Raw genomic sequence first — 16067 nt, forward strand, 5'->3', positions numbered from 1 at the left:
TGCTGGGGGCCCTGCAGCAGTGTGGTGGGCGAGATCCACTAGCTCTGGAACTGGCTGGCTTCGAACCCAAGTCCATGAATAGTATCAAACAGCTTCTCTTGACCAGCACCCTAGTGACACCAGTGCAGAGGGCCTTTACCATTCTGCACCTGGTGAAGTTCCAAGAGAAACGTAATGCGAGCCCGTATGTAATTTTAAATGTTCAAGTGACCACATTAAATAAAGGGTTTACACATGTTAATCAAAATACAGAGAACTTTAATTACTGATATTGATATAGGTACCAAAATGTCTTTAAAACAAACTTATGCTCTATTAGTATAGATGCTTCTTTTTCCAGCATTAAATAACAAGTCCTATCGTCATGTCCAAGCAGCGACAACTGGAGAGGAGTTTGTTGCAGATACTCTGTCTCCAACCATCATTTACACTCATCCCCATTTGCAATCGCGACTTCGTTTTGGACAAAGCGAACGCCACTCGGTCAGTCACCGAAGGACTTGCTAAATTTCACACTGAGACAATAAAGGGGTAATTCCTTCCTCCTCAAGTTCGTCAACCCGCCCGGGTTACTAACCCCTGAATTAGAGACACGGGGCCGCCGTCCTCCCTTGGGGGACCAGACTCTCCCCGGACGCTCCCCGGGACCCTCAGGCCGACCCGCACCCTCTCCACACCGGCCTTTAGAGCCTCGGTCTCCTCAGCGGACGCCCCCGGCTCCGACTCTGGCTGTCACCCTCGCTGCCCCTCTGGTCAGTCTTCGTCCGGAGCCCGGGCCCCTGTGAGGGTCAAACAAGAACTCACTCCAAGGGTCCGACCCAGTGAACGCGGCCCCACCTCGGCCGCCAAGCCCACGGCACCCCCGCCCCGCCTCGCGTCACCCCCAGTCCTGACCCCGCGTCACCCCTAGTCTCGTCGCCGCGGCGCCGCGAACCCGTCTCCGAACCCGTCTCCGCGGTCCGGACGACCTTGCGCAGGCGCAGTCCGCATCGCTAACTCCCGGCGCGCATGGTTTCAGGTGGGCGTTCGGCGAGCTGCTAGCCGGGCCTAGCGGAGCGGCCCGTACTCTGCGCTTGATTGGCCGAGTCTGGGCAGGCGAAAGGGCCGGCGCGGGCTCCGGGAGCTCCCAGCATCCCTCAGGCGGCAGTGGCGGCGGCGGCTGCGAGGCGGGGCGGTGGAGGACCTTGTGCTGCGGGGCCGACAGCGGTTAGAGGTGTGAGGGCGGCAGGGGATCTGATCGGGAGCCGGGCCGGTGTGGCCGCCGCCGCCACCGCCACCATGCAGGAAATCATCGCCAGCGTGGACCACATCAAGTTCGACTTGGAGATCGCGGTGGAGCAGCAGCTTGGGGCGCAGCCGCTGCCCTTCCCCGGCATGGACAGTGAGCGCGGGGTCGGGGCAGGCGGGCGAAGGGCGCGACCGACTCGGCCCCAGGACCCCCATTCTCTGGTTTCGGGACGCCCTCCCCCTCAGTTCGGGAGCTCCTCCCCCTCGGTCCCGGGACTCCTTTCCCCCAATCCAGGGAACCCCCCTTTTCCCTCATTTGGACTAGGGAGCTCCCCTCTGCCCCGGGGGCTATTTTAAGGCAGTCTTCAGAAGGGCAGGACCACGTCCGGCAGTTCAAATAACTCTTGAATGAAGGCAGGTGTCCTGGGTTGGAAATCCTGCCCTCACTCGCACACACTCCCCAACTACAGGAAAGTACTAAGATATCCCCTTTCCCTACCTCCAGGCCCCCCACTTTGAGCGCCCTCTTCCTGCTTTCATCAAAACTGGGCCGTTGGAGGAGTCTTGCTGAGGGAAGGACCCATCTACCCCTCTCTGTAGAACACCCCAGTGAGACTCTCAAGCTCCATTGTTTTCCTAGGACTCGCACTCCTGGGAGCCCATCCCTCACTGTTTCTCTGGACCCCACCTCTGGGTCATTCATCACACCCAGGCAGCTGCATGAGTTCCCTTCACTGTCCCGCTTCGCGTGGTGGCTCCTGGCTTCCCCCCCACCCCAACTCAGGTGGGACGGGTAACACTTTATTTTTATTTCTTTTGACCGCGACCAGGGATTGAACCCGGGCTACGGAAAGCGCCGAGCCCTAATCACTGGACCGCCAGGGAGTTACTTGGAACGTCTAGCACTTTAAAAGAAACCAACAGTTTCCTTAATTTCTCTCTTTTCCAGACATACTTGAAATCTAACGCTATAGCATTAAACCTCAGAGGGCTCTTAGAGGTCATTGGGTTCAAGCCACAGGTGGGGCAGCTCAGGCCTGGGTGGGGGAGGGGACTTGCCAAAGATGGCTCAGCGCCTGGTGGCTCAGCTCGCCAGGGTTCTTGACCCTTCCACCTGCAGTTCCCCACGCCATCTCCTGTAACTGCCAGAGGACATGGGCCATAGCCCCACATTCTCCCACGTGTCCCAGGGCTGGTCAAGTCTCCCTGCAGCCTCATTCCCCCCAAGTGGCCACACTTCTGATGCACATGTGACCTCTGAGGTGTCCCTCTCACGCTGACACTTCTGTGTGAGAATGCTTACGCTCAAGAGATATAATTCAAACAGCCTTACTTTATACACACTCAGCACTGTCTCCACTGTACACGGCTCATAAGCCACTGCTCGCATTCAGATATGCACTCTTAAACCTACTCGTTGATACGCGTGGTCACTTTGTGCTTTTACATGTATGTCCACTCACGCGTGGGCTTTTCCTGTGTTGATGGCACTAGCCTGATGGCATGGAACCCTCCGCGCAGGGCGGCTCTTTCTCTCCCTCCCCGCTCCAGCCTGGAAGCACAGATGCTTGAGCCTGTGAGGGCAGGCACAGAGGTGGGGAGCCCACAAACCTGTTCTTAGGGAGGGTCCAGGACATACCTGGCCACAGGTACTGCCTCAGACTTGGTAAGCGCCGTCAACATTCACTGCCTGCCTGAGATCACGGTCAGTGTGTTAGAGGCCAGGGAGGCCACAGCTCTTCTTCCCCCTTCCCTGCACTTCAGTCCCATCTTAATAAGTCCCATCTTAGTTATACCCTGAAGGCATACTTCTTTACCCTGTCTGCCTAAAACCCGATCCCCAGGACTCTGGACTTCTTCTGGCTTTAGGGAATGAAACGACCTTAACCTCTGAAAAGAATGAAGGCCCAGAAATACTCTTAAATGATACTTTTTTTAATGTAAGACTTCTCGGACTTTTTGAAATGCAAACGAGTGACACCCCTGTGACTCCCATCACTGGAACCTTAAATCTGTCCTAGCAAAAGCTGCCTGCTTCCAAGAAGCCAACGAATCTCTTGCAAGTTAGCAAGGAGAGGCACGTAAGTGGGCTTCAGAGATGGTGTCGGTGGATTTCCCATGATGCTAAAATGCCTGTTGATAGAGAAAACTGTGTGGGAAGGCACGGGCTATTTATTCTGGTGGCCATGGCAGGTGAGTCCCTGGGCTCCTTGGGACAGCCCTGGACCCCACTGACTTCCACTGCGCTCAGCTTTCATTCTCCTGTTCCCCTCACCAGGACCAGCTCCATCTGTGGAAGCAGAAGACTGTACTCCTTTAGTTACTGTGTGTTGGTATTGCATGTTAAGAGCAGTCCTGCTCCTGTGTCTTCAGTTACGCTCTTCCCTCCGGAATAGCTTCTCTGAGGCACCTGCCTCTACTCTGGAGCCAGTTCCTCCTCAGAGCCCCCATCCGCTTCTTTGTGCTTCCTGTGAGATCATTCCCTCCCTCTGCCTCAGGTGAAAGTGCCCCTGAATTAGCCCTCTGGGACGTCTGAGTTGGGAGTAATGAATTTCTGTGATCTTGCATTCCATCCTTCCTTCCCCCATCCACTCTGAACTCCTTGAAAGCATCTTGCTTATAGGAGATTCTCAGAAAGCCCTGAATAATTACTGGTCTCAGTGTGGATGTCTCATTTTGCAGGGAATGACTGAACTGAGCTTTTTCCTTGCTTGGTCAGGCTTAGCATTTTTTGGCCACTCTGTTTCCTGTGCCTTGACCCCTCCGTGGGTTAAAGGCCAGAAGGGTTCCCTCCCCATCTTCACATGTCACCAATAGCAGTTACACATCGCTTTGTTTGACACCTCTTCTCCTCTCTGCAGAGTCGGGGGCTGCTGTCTGCGAATTCTTTTTGAAAGCTGCCTGTGGCAAAGGTAAGAGACCCCTGGCTCCCGACGTTCCCCCTGAGGCGCCCTCCACCGCCCTGTCCCCGGCGGACTCACAGGCTCTCAGGTCCCTGGCTCACCCTGCTTTCTGTGACTCGCGGTGTCCCTAGATGCAACTGTGGTCCAGATAAGCTAGGAACGTGGTGGGGTGTTCTGCCTGAAACCTGGAACACAGGCCTGAATCTGGCTCTGAGTCTGCCTTCTCACCTCACTTTCTCTGCAGCCACGAGCTGACCTGTGACATGGACAGAGGCCCCTAGCCCTGAGGTGTTCAGGAACTTTCTCAAGGTCACAGAGTCAGTGAGTGGCTGAGCCCAGGCCTTTTCTGATTCTACAGTGTACACAAGCTCACGTCCTCTGTGTACTCTCATCAAAAAACTCCACGATAGTGTGTCTCGTGGGGTTCTTGTTCATACTAACCAGGTCCCAACACAGGCAGCGTGAGCCAGACTCTCTGCTGATCCATAAGACGTACCGCTGGGTGGGACCCTACATGCCATGTACAGGTCTGGGCATTTTTCTTCCTGTAGCCAAATTTATTTGGAAACTAAATTTTAATTAGAAGCTTGAATAGGGCGCACAGAATTACAGCAAGGGGATGGTTTTAATGGATGATTTGGGCAAGTTGTGGTTCTATAACTCAAGTCATTTACTCTGCCAGGTAGATCAGCCAGGTTGACCTCAGGCTCTCTGGTCAGAACATCATTCCTCTGCTGGGCTCCTGGTCTCATTCCCTTGTCTTCTGCCTTTCTGACCCACCACCTTCTGTTAGTACAGCCATCCTTAACACAGGGCACTACGACTGTTTCTGTGTTAACTAATACAGTAGCCACTAGCTCCGTGTGGCTGTTCAAATTTAATTAAATAAAAAATGCAGTTCCTCAATCACACTAGTCGTATTTCAGTTACTTAGTAGCCATGTGTGGCTGGTGGCCGACACGTTGGACGGCATAGATAGAGAACATTCCTATCATTGCAGAAGGTTCTGTTCAGTGGGGCTGGTCTGGATCTTTCCCAGACACAACCTCATTCTGGTCAGGCCTTCCCAGTAGTCCCTCCAGGTCACCAGTTAGAAATGTGACTTTCCCAGAGTATGGCTCTGTCCTATTTGGGTGATTGATTGCTCAGGTTCTACAGAAGGCAGACCTCCCCCAGTTTGTATACGATGCATTTCTTCAGTTTTGAAGTTGATTTCTTTCTTACTTGTTGGAAGCTAAGTGGGCACTTTTTGGGGTTTGGGGGGTTTTTTGGGGGGTATAGTTGCTCTACAATGCTGTGTTAGTTTCTGCTGTATGGCGAAGTGAATCAGCTATATGTATATATTTATTCCCTCTTTTTTGGATTTTCTTCCCACTTAGGTCACCACAGAACACTGAGTAGAGTTCCCTGTGCTATACAGTAGGTTCTCATTAGTTATCCGTCTGATACATAGTAGTATATATATGTCAATCCCAATTTCCCAATTCATCCCACATCCCCTTTCCCCCCTTGGTGACCGTAAGTTTATTCTCTACGTCTGTGTCTCTATTTCTGCCTTGCAAACAGGTTCATCTGTACCATTTTTCTAAATTCCCCATATATGCGTTAATATACAGTATTTGTTTTTCTCTTTTTGACTTGCTTCACTCTGTATGACAGTCTGTAGGTCCATCCACGTCTCTACAAGTGACCCAATTTCGGTCCTTTTTGGGCTGAGTGAGTGGGCACTTCTAACTAGGGGTAGAGCCCATGCGGAGCCCAGGCTTCTGCTGGTGGTCCTCTTTGCCTTCTGTCTTTTAGGGCAGTGTTTCTCAAACCCCAGTCTTTTATGACCCCTACAAATTTTGCCACGACTGTGTATCACCGGAACTCTTCTTTAACTGAATTAAGAAAAACACTCCTCCCTTCCCCCCCACCTCCCTTAGGCTTCTTAAGTTTCCATCTTATGGAATATCTGTGGGATCATGATTTGATGTTTTAGATTTTCCTAAGACACATTAAAATAAATCCCTAACTATTGAAACTTAAAATGTGTGCTCACATGCTGCCGAAAATCACAGTGCCTTCTGCCAGGGCAGTTGGCCACCTTCCAGGACACGCTGCTTTCAGGGGCCGCCTGGGTCCTCACACCACACCCACCCACCCTGACCCATCTTCCTCGGCAGGGGGCATGTGCCCGTTCCGCCACATCAGCGGTGAGAAGACGGTTGTGTGCAAACACTGGCTGCGGGGGCTGTGCAAGAAGGGGGACCAGTGCGAGTTCCTGCACGAGTACGACATGACCAAGATGCCCGAGTGCTACTTCTACTCGAAGTTCGGTGAGGCGTGTGGCAGGCTCCCAGCACCCAGACCCCCTGGGTAGGGAGCCCCGGGAGGCTCCACCGAGCACCAAGACCTGGGATAAGCAGCTACTCAGGCGCCTGTGATGCCTGCCGACCTCAGCTGGCCCTTCAGTTATGGGCAGTTAGGGTTATTCTCTCGTAACCCCTGTGTCTTCCTAGTGCTTCTGTGTTTTGAGTGCTGGCAGGTACTTTGGGAAGTCGAGGCTAACCCGCTCTCACGGTGGGTCTCACGGTGGGTCTCACGGTGGGTGCGGGAACAGGGCAGCTGGCTGGAGGCCTTGTTTCTGCTCCAGTGGACATTCTCCCTTAAATCAGCTGCTTCTTCCGGAGTGGCAGCTGGTTGCCCCCCAGGCTTGAGTCAGTTCCTTCTCTCTGGAAGTACGATCCTGGGTAGTAGCTTGTCTTTCCTAAATACCCCTTAAGAATAGCTGCTCCGGGGCTGTCTTCTGGTGGCAAAGAACCGTCCTCTTAACCTTGAAAGTGAGATTGCCTTTGTTTCTGCTTAGAGGACACGTGGCCTTAGCTGAACTGAGTGAACTGTTTGGAGAAGCCAGGGTGGTGGGGCTGGCACAGGGCCCGGTGGAGCTGATGTGCTCCGTGATGGAACTAGACTCCCCTGCCTGTGCCCTGGGCGAGGTTGCCCAGGAAGAAGCCCTGTTGGTCAGGATGAGGGTTGGCGCTGGCCCCAGGACTGCTGGCCTCAGGCCCCGGGCAGGAGCTGGCAGGAGGCTGGAAGCCTGCTGCACTCTTTGTGACGGGCCAAGGAACGCTGGGCGTACGGCACGCTTTCAGAGCACTGTTGTCAGAGGAGACGTTAATTATTTCAGCAGCCCAACAGGCTTGGCCTGCTGGCTTATTAATGATAGTTGTGGCTTTTTTTGTAGAGGCAACATAAGCTGAGAAGTCAAAGCACAGACAGATAGGAAACAGGACTCAGCTTCCCAGCTCCCCACCCTCTCCGTCCTGCCCACAGCAGCATGGGAACCAGTAGCAGAAGGGGCAGCAGCTTCTCCATGGGAGCCGTCTCCCATCTGGCCCCAAAGGCAGGAGCCAGCCCTCCTGAGTGGACTCCCGGGGGTGCCTCTGCAAGCTGGCTTGGGTTACCACCTTCCCTGCTGATGGCCCTGGGCCCCGCTGCCCTCCAGGCCTCTGTGACAATCGGCTGCCTGCACTTCCCCTGCAGAGTCTGTCCTGGTGCAGACTCACTGTCTGCAGCTCCTGGCACTATTCCACAGGTGAGGGTCCCCCTTCTAGGCACCGGAGGGACAGTGGTAAAGAGGACAGATGCCGTCCTTGCCCTGTGGTGCTTTTACTCCAGTGGCCCAGGGGAAGAAGCAGCTGATTCACCAGTAAGACAAAGAGGAGAATTCACCATACGTGCTCTAAAAGAGACAAACAGTAATGGGGCCACCTGAGGAGATCTTGAGGCAGTGTGGGCAGGGACAGCCTCCCTGAGGAGGAGAGACCTGGGCTGGGGGCCAAAGGCTAAGAAAAACCCCTGGGAGGCCAGTGTGGCTGGGAAGGGACTGGTCTAGACCCCATAGGGGCTTGTGGGTCTGGAAAGGAGTGTGCTCTGAACAGCAGTGATCAGACTGGCCTTTTGTGTGTAAATGGACTGAAGGCAGTGCAGCTGCCCAGGTCGGCAGTGCCTGTACTTGGCTGAAAGATGCTGGTGGCCAGCTGGGCCCGTTGCTCTTGAGAGGAGCTGTCATAAAGGCTTTATCACATTCTACCGTAGGGACCCAGCTGTGAGTTCCCAAATCTTCCCCACTTTTATCGTAAAAGGTAGAGTCCTCAGGCCTTTCCCCTGTCCCATCAGAGCTCATCAGAGTGGAACGGTAATTTGCTACTGGTCTCAACTGATGCGTTTTCACATCTGGGCCCCCTACATTGCCAACACCTCTTTTGGGTGAGGGGTGGAGCCGTGAGTTGTTTGATGAGTGTGTACCCTGTGCCTGCCTCTGTCAGTGTCATTGACCCTCAAGGCAGCACGGACATCTGTGAGGGAAGGACCGTCACAGCCCACGTACAAGTCAGGTTACTGAGGCTCTGAGACACCCTGCCCTGGGTCTCAGGGCTCGCCGGGCCAGGACTGGACACCAGACCCACCTGGCCCTCTTTGCTGTACCGTGGCCCCGGCCACAGGAGAAGCACGGGTAGGTCTGGGTCCAGCTCTCCCAGGTGGACGCATGTCTGGTCTTCCCTGCAGGGGAGTGCAGCAACAAGGAGTGCCCCTTCCTGCACATCGACCCCGAGTCCAAGATCAAGGACTGTCCTTGGTACGACCGTGGCTTCTGCAAGCATGGTAGGTGTCCGGGTGGCTGGGCTGCCTGGTCAGAAGCCAGTCCTCCCTCCCCCTGCCCACATGACCCTCTGCTTGTCCTGCCTTTTCCTGCAAAACGTGGTGTTAGGCATTGGGGGGCTAGTGAGTCTTTTTCACACCAAGTCACTTGAGCCTCCCCAGGTTCCCACTGGACCGCATTCTCACCCGTATTTCTGATGAGGAAACTAGTGTTTGAGAGGGTGTGTACCCTGCCCGCTGGCCTACTGAATAAGAGGCAGAGCCAGCACTTGAAGCCCTGTTCTTGCTTTCTGCCCCCAGGCAGCAGTGTGGGCAGAGCTCTGACTGGCAGAAGGGCATGAGGGCATCCCCTGAAGAGGGGACAATCTGAGTGACCCTGGTGCTTGGCTCCACAGGCCCCCTGTGCAGGCATCGGCACACGCGGAGAGTCATCTGTGTGAATTACCTCGTGGGATTCTGCCCGGAGGGGCCCTCGTGTAAATTCATGCAGTGAGTAGCCAGCCCCTGCCCAGGCCCTGCTGCCCCCTGTATCTCCCCTGAGTCTATCGGGGCTTTGGTCACTGGGTAGTGTCAGCACAGGGTCTGGGACAGGGGTGGGAGATGGGGAGGGACCACCACTGCTTCCTGAGCGGGAAGCTCAGGGTAACCTTTACTGTGTCCCAGACCATCTAGGACTCAGATGAAAGCTCTGGGCCCTGTGCTCCAGAAAAGCTCATGTACATGTGACCTCAGATTAAGAACCTGTGCCCTGAAGGAAGGGAGCTTCAGTTTCGGGGCCTCCTATATGGAGGTTCATAGAACCCTCACACGTGAAAGGATGTCCCCATTTCACACATGGAGACACTGGGGCTCGGAGCTCAGCTGCTGGCAGGGGGCAGGTGGTAGCTCCCGGTCAAAGGCAGATCTGTGACCTCTGGAGCCCAGTCCTTGCGTGGGAGGGCTCAGCGCTCCTCTCCTGGGTCTTGGTGCACCTCTGTCACTTTGGGTGGTTGTGGGGTGGCACTGGGACCGTAGAGTAGTGTCCCCCCGATGCCCTGTGCTGCCTCCATGCATGGAAGCAGAGTGTCCTGGTCGCTGCCACGTGGTTGGCAGGTGGCTGGTGCTCCTGACTTGGTCCCACTCCCTAGATGAGAGCCTAGGAGCCTACAGGTGGCCCAGGATTCCTCCGTGTGGGGTGGTGGTGGAGGGCGTGTCCCCCAGACCTCTGCTGTCAGAGGTCTAACACTTGAGGTGCCCCTGCAGGGAAGGGTGTTTGTTGGGAAGGCCTTCTGTGTACAAAGAGCCTCTGGAGAGGCTCTGACAGTACCAGCTGTGTTTCCCTCCTTTCTCTGAGCAGCACACTTGCCCAGGCTCGCAGCTAGGTGTAGGCAAAGTGGGTCTGAGTCCAGGCACGTCAGACGTGTCTTCCGCACCATCCCGAGCACCAGCACCTGCCCTACGTCCAGGTGGCTCGTGCGGCTCTGTGCTTAGCTAGAGGCTGCTTGTGATTTTCCCGGGGCCAGAACTCGAGAACCCTACCAGCCTAGCTCCTCTCTCACCTCCTCTTCTCCTTTTTCCTGTCCCCTTCTGCCGCTGGGTGACCAGCCCTAGATTTGAACTGCCGATGGGAACCACCGAGCAGCCCCCACTGCCGCAGCAGACGCAGCCTCCCGCAAAGGTACCGTGCCCCGGGCCCACAGTGCTGCCGGGCCTGGCCGCGCCCTGGCCGCAGAACGCTCAGTGCCCCCGCCTCAGTGTGGGGCCTGCCAGAGACCCGGCTGGAGATCGTGGGAGGAGGCGGGAGAGGAGGGGAGTCACCCTGGTTCCTGCTGAAACTTCAGGGAACGGAGCAGTCTGCACCTTCTCTGGGCTGGAGGGCTGTCTGCTGGAGCCAGACGCCCACCGGGCTTCTCTTCCCTTCTTGCCTGGCGAGTGCAGGGCGGCGTGGGCGCCACACGTCTGCCATTCTTGCTTGCGGTTCAGACCCTTCTCTCTACAAACGGGACTCCCAGTGGGGCGGGAGAGGAAGTGTGGCTGACTGGTTCTCTGGCCGGTGCCCAACTGCAGGGGGGATGCTGGGAACAGATGGTCGAGGCATCAGCTGGCTCCAGTCTCCTAAGCAAGGGGATCCCACACCCCAGCAGCGGGATGCTCCCCTCCAGCATGAGGAGAGGGAAATGCCATAAACGAATGGGAATCTGCAGCAGTGACCCCCAACCAAAGGCGCCTTGGGTTTGGTCACAAGATGCGGGCGGGGTCCCAGAGGCAGGCTGGCCAGGTGTCCTAGGCAGGGTCTCAGCGGGCTGAGCAAACTGCCCAGCAATCGTGAAGCCTCACCTCTTACCTGGTTGGACTCTGAGCCCTTTGCCAGAGCCTGCCTGGCCCTCCTCCATGCCAGAGGCCGAGCAGCCAGGAGATGTGGCCACCCTCGCAGCACTGCCTGCCACCTTCAGGAGGATGTGGGATGAACCAAAGAGAACTCCTGTCAGAGCCGGGCATTCCCACGTGTGGATGCGGCCATGACAACCTGGGGTTTCCAGCTTAGGGCTCCTGCAATGACGGGGCCACAGCCAGGGACCCACTCAGTCAGTCGGCAGTGGCCTTGCTGTCCAGGCCCCACCCCAGGCGCCCCCGTCCGCCTTGCTCATGCGGCTCCCTAGCGGAGGGCCCTCTCAGCCCCTAGACCGCAGGTCAGCGTGTCAGCCGCCGACTGTTTTCTGTGACTGTTGCCCGCCGTGTAGGCTCTAAACACCTGGCTGAACCAAGCGTTCATCCTGATCTGAAGCTAGAACCTCACAAACAAAAGTAAGGCCTGCTCATGCCCTCGCCCTGCCGCCCCAGAGACTGCCTCGTCTCTTTGGTGTTTTGTTTTCTTTTATTTTTCGTTTTTGTGTGTCTGCATGGTGTTTTTCGGGCAGCGGCTCCTGCCACCGTCACCAGACGTTTCTTTTCCACCTACTCTCCTGAGCCGGGCCACCGTGGAAGCCCTTCTTCCTGCTGGTCACGGTCATGCGGGAGAAGTCCCGCCCTCTTTTTTCCTGTCCCCATTGGTAGTCTGCGTGCACGTGTTTTCCGCAGTAAAACCGTGTTGTATAACTCTTTCCAGCAAAGTAACAATCCGCCATTACAAAGGTCGTCCTCCTTGATCCAGTTAACGAGTCAGAACTCTTCTCCCAACCAGCAGAGAGCCCCGCAGGTCATCGGGGTCATGCAGAGTCAAAACAGCAGCGCAGGCAACCGGGGACCCCGGCCGCTGGAGCAGGTCACCTGTTACAAGGTGAGTCCTGGGGCCGGGGGTGTGGCCGGGGGTCTTCACAGTCAGTGGCTATTCCCTCATTCCCCAGAGAGTTAGCTGATTTTGAAGAATGAAGACATCTTTGTTTTTGCTGATTGAAAGAGTAAAACTGGGCCACTCCAGTGAGCTAGAGACCATGCTACTTCCATCCATGACACACTAAGGCCAGGTGAACAATTAAACACACGCTGTTGAATGAAAGGATTGTGCTTGCAAGAAAGGGATGGGAACCTTCCAGAGGCCGGGAACGAAGTGGGAGCACGAATCCAAGGAACAGAGTGAGCCCTGAAGCCTCTGGGTGTCCTCATATCCCAGGTGGGCACACCCAAAGGAAAGGGACAGAAGCTTTAGGCCCGCGTGGGGAGGAAATGGAGTAGAACCTCCACCCCCACCCACTCACAAAACGGGACGTTCAGGGAAAGGGTAAACTTTTTAAAAACTTACTGGAAAACTTGTCCATCTCACTCTCGGCTCAGGATGCAAAGGGGGGTGGGGAGAAAAGCCCTTCTGAGTTTGTCGTCACTGGCAGGCCCTTCCTTGAGTCTAGGCCTGTGTTCACAGCCTTGGTGAGGGCCAAATAGCCACAGACTGAGTTTTCTAATCTAAAACAGCCCCGGATGGGTGAGCCCCTGGCACCCGACTTTGAGAAATTTATTCTCAACCCAGGCCACACAGAATTCCCACAACTAAGGTTCCCCAGAATGAGCTCATAATAAAAATGGTAGAAGGAAACAAGCACCACCGTCAGCAGAAACCACCAACAGAACTAGACTCACAAAGACTTCAGATGTGGAGATTATTAGATGAAATACAGAATCAGTACATGCTTTCTGTAAAAACTTTTAGATGATACAGAAGTGTTTAGCGTACAGAGTGTTGCCCTTTATTCCCACCACTTTCCTAAAAGAGCCACTTTTACTCAGCTGTTCTGTTCTCATGTTTTGTTTTCAATACCCCTTTACACTCCACAACTCCTACAGGGGACTCCACTCAGAGGAGTGCTCTTCTAAACTTTTATTCACACAAGCACAAGGACAATATATATTTTAATATAAATAGGGCCCTAGTATGTACACTGTTCTGTAATTCCTTTTTCCTTATAACATATTCTGGATCTCTCTGTGTTGGTATAAGTAACTCTAATGTATTTCAGTGGCTACATAATTTTACCAGTTCTCTGTTGGCAAACAGTTCTCCGCGGGTAAACTATTAAGTTATAGTTTTTGCTGCTAAAAATAGTGCTGAATCTGACAGACATTTGTGAGCTCTTGTCTGGTGTCTGGAGCATCCATGCCTACAAGTAGAAGGGCCAAGTCAAAAAGCATATGCCTGTATTGTTCCTAGAACTTGCCTTTGGGAAGAGCTGAGCCACTGGTCACTTCCCACAGCCATCAGACACTCATTGAGCACCTGCTCTGTCGGCTCTGTGCAGAAACCCACTGCTGCCACTCCTTCCCGGGAGGGGTCTGTGTTCTGAGGGAGTGGAAGGCAGGTGCCCAGACACCAAAGTTAAAAGTGCCCACGCATGTAGGGAAGGCCTCCCAGAGATGGCTGAGCCTGAGCCCTAACAGGTGAGGAGAGTATGGAAGGGGGGGCTGTGGAAGAAGGTGAGGGGAGACCAGACAGTTCTCAAGTACAGTGAGGAGACTTGGGTGTCCTGAGTCAGCTGAGCTGTCCTGCCTCCTCCAGCACTTGTCGGCAGGGCCTCTGAAGCAAGCTCTCCTGAGTCCTGGAACCTTAGAAAGATGGGGCTGGGGGTAGGGGACGAACCTAACAACCTCTTCCTACCACGGGCACAATTGATATTAAAGCCATCTCAGGGGAACCCTGATTCCCCAGGACCAGCCGCAGAGGCCAGTGGACAGGCCAAGGGCAGCATGCGGGGCCGCGGAGTCCCTCCCTCTGGTTGTCACACCTGCCAAAGGTCCAGCTGGCAGCTACACAGGCCACTTGTCCACACGAGTTACACCTACAGATCAGAAAGACTTGAGAACATGGGGACTGTGCAGTCGGGGGAATAGAACAGGCCAAAGCCCCGAGTTCCAGACCAAGGAAGCAAGGACTGGGAGGGCCCTGGGTGGGTTAGCGTGGGTTGGGTGCCCCGACGTGTCTCCCGACCCCTTGTTCAGTGCTCGAGGCTGCCACTTCCTTATAATTCCCTTCTGCTTTCTGAGGAGTAACAAGAACGAATGAGGAGAAGCTAAGGAAGGGTATGGATAATCAGCCGGGACGAGTCAGGGTCCTGCTAGATTTTTTGAAGTGATTCTACCGGGTCTCTTCCCCCAAGTCTAATCATTGTCCCGTCTCTCTGATCCTGTGACCCAAACCTGGCCCAGGGGTAGCGTAGGCAAAAGTATGCACGAGCCAGGAGGGAAAGATCTTTGGGTGCAGCCCACCCTCTGTCCACGCAGTGAATCCCTGAGTTGGGGGAGGAGCCTGGTGGCTTCTGTTGTGTTGCCGCCTCCCGTCTCAGGGGAGTCCCAGAACTGTGCCTTAGAGGTAAGTGACTGGCCAGCCATGCAGAGGGGCTTGGTCCCTGGAGAGGCGGGAGAGCTGTGGTGCCACGGGCTTCTCTTCACCCCGCCCCCCACCACAAGAGTCCGCCGTGGCCTGCGTGCTCCCTTCCACCTGCTGAGCTGCTGGCTGCGGTTTCTGTGCCACTCTACCTCTGGAGCTCCCTTTCTCTCGTGTTTGAAAGAAAATCTGTGCCGCTGAGAATTTCAGAGTCCCTGCTCCCAACCTGGAATTCAGCGGGTGCTGTCTTAGTTGAAAATTGCATTTGAAACAATGTGTTTTTTTTGTTTCCTCCTTCCCTTCCTGCTGTTTGCAGTGTGGTGAAAAAGGACACTACGCCAACAGATGCACCAAAGGGCACTTGGCCTTTCTCAGTGGACAGTGACAGCAGCTGGAGCCAGCTCAGAGCAGCCCGAGGGGCCCCGTTATTGGGGACCACTCTGGGCCATCTTTGGGAGTGTGCATTTAACTGTTTGATGCTGGTACAACTCTGGCTGGAGCTGGCAGGCAGGCATACTGGGTTTTATTCTGAGGGGCTACATCTGTCAGTTTCCCTATCATTTTGCTGTAATCTTTTTTTTTAAGGGGGACATGTGCTCCAGTTCGGTCCCTCAAGGTGGGATCATGTTTGTCTAGGCATCAAGGCCTCCCATCTGGGACTCTGCACACCACCCTCTGGGGAGGGAGGATGTTGTGGGGAAGGGCTTGTGCGCAGTTCTATGAGGAAGGTGGCCCTTCCCCTCAGGGCCTCCTTAAACACCAGGGGCTGCTGGATCATTTAAAGCTGTGGCCAAGTCACACCTGCTTCCGCCCTGTCCTGCTGATCAGAGGCCGTGCCTATCCATGTGATTTGAACGAGACAGCCCTTCAGAGCAAGCAAGTGTGGAGTTGCCTCTGCCGGTCCCGCTCCAGGGTGGCAGCAGTTGAGAGGACCATGTAGGGCTCTTGAGTGTGATGGCCTTTTTCCTCTGGGTTTATTTTCTCGGGGCACTTGCTCAACAGTGTTTAAGGTATACCTTAAGCTGGGGCTGCAGACACCCTTGAAATAGACGATGCAGTCCATCTGTGCACCTACCTCCTGCCCCATCAAGCATCTGCACCGTCAGACACCTTTGGCCTGGAGGAGAGGACCCTGCCTCTGAGCCTGGAAATATGAAACTGGCACCTGCAACCTGCTGGACAAGTGGGCCTATTCAAGTTCAATTACAAGAACAATTTTTATGAAGTTGATTAAAGCTTGTTTTTTAAGCTCTGTCTCATTACTTCGGGGACTCCATGCCGAGAGGATTCTTGCTACTGGCTGCATTAGCTGCCGGGCACGAAGCTTTGACATTGGTGCTCGCTTTTCTGCTTTTGGTGAATGTGTCTCACGACTGGAAGTGATGCTGTCAGAGGAAGAAAAGGCCTTTGTACTGGCAGCCTGTACAGTCTGGAAGCCTGGCCTTTGGGCCAGCCACCTGGCAGATGTCCGTCCTTTATTTCTGATGTTGAATACTTGTTCCTTC

General features: G+C 54.8%; 1 protein-coding gene across 5 annotated transcripts; it reads left to right on the forward strand.

Annotated features, from left to right (window-relative positions):
- The first annotated feature begins 1253 nt into the window (after window positions 1-1253).
- CPSF4 (cleavage and polyadenylation specific factor 4) lies at window positions 1254-15966 on the forward strand. 5 transcript variants are annotated; one of them, XM_082857960.1, is made up of 8 exons: window positions 1254-1381; window positions 4089-4139; window positions 6296-6448; window positions 8682-8777; window positions 9170-9263; window positions 10359-10431; window positions 11860-12030; window positions 14879-15966. In XM_082857960.1, exons 1-8 carry the CDS (start codon window positions 1279-1281, stop codon window positions 14945-14947), a joined length of 810 nt encoding a protein of 269 aa, XP_082714086.1. In that variant the 5' UTR covers window positions 1254-1278; the 3' UTR covers window positions 14948-15966. The 5 variants fall into 5 exon arrangements, with proteins under 5 accessions (XP_082714086.1, XP_082714084.1, XP_082714085.1 ...); XM_082857958.1 differs by having other exon boundaries at window positions 11935-12030; XM_082857959.1 differs by having other exon boundaries at window positions 11938-12030.
- The last annotated feature ends 101 nt before the right edge of the window (window positions 15967-16067 follow it).

The sequence above is a fragment of the Leucopleurus acutus genome, assembly GCF_964270905.1.
Source record: "Leucopleurus acutus genome assembly, chromosome: 16".
NCBI classification, from domain to species: domain Eukaryota; kingdom Metazoa; phylum Chordata; class Mammalia; order Artiodactyla; family Delphinidae; genus Leucopleurus; species Leucopleurus acutus.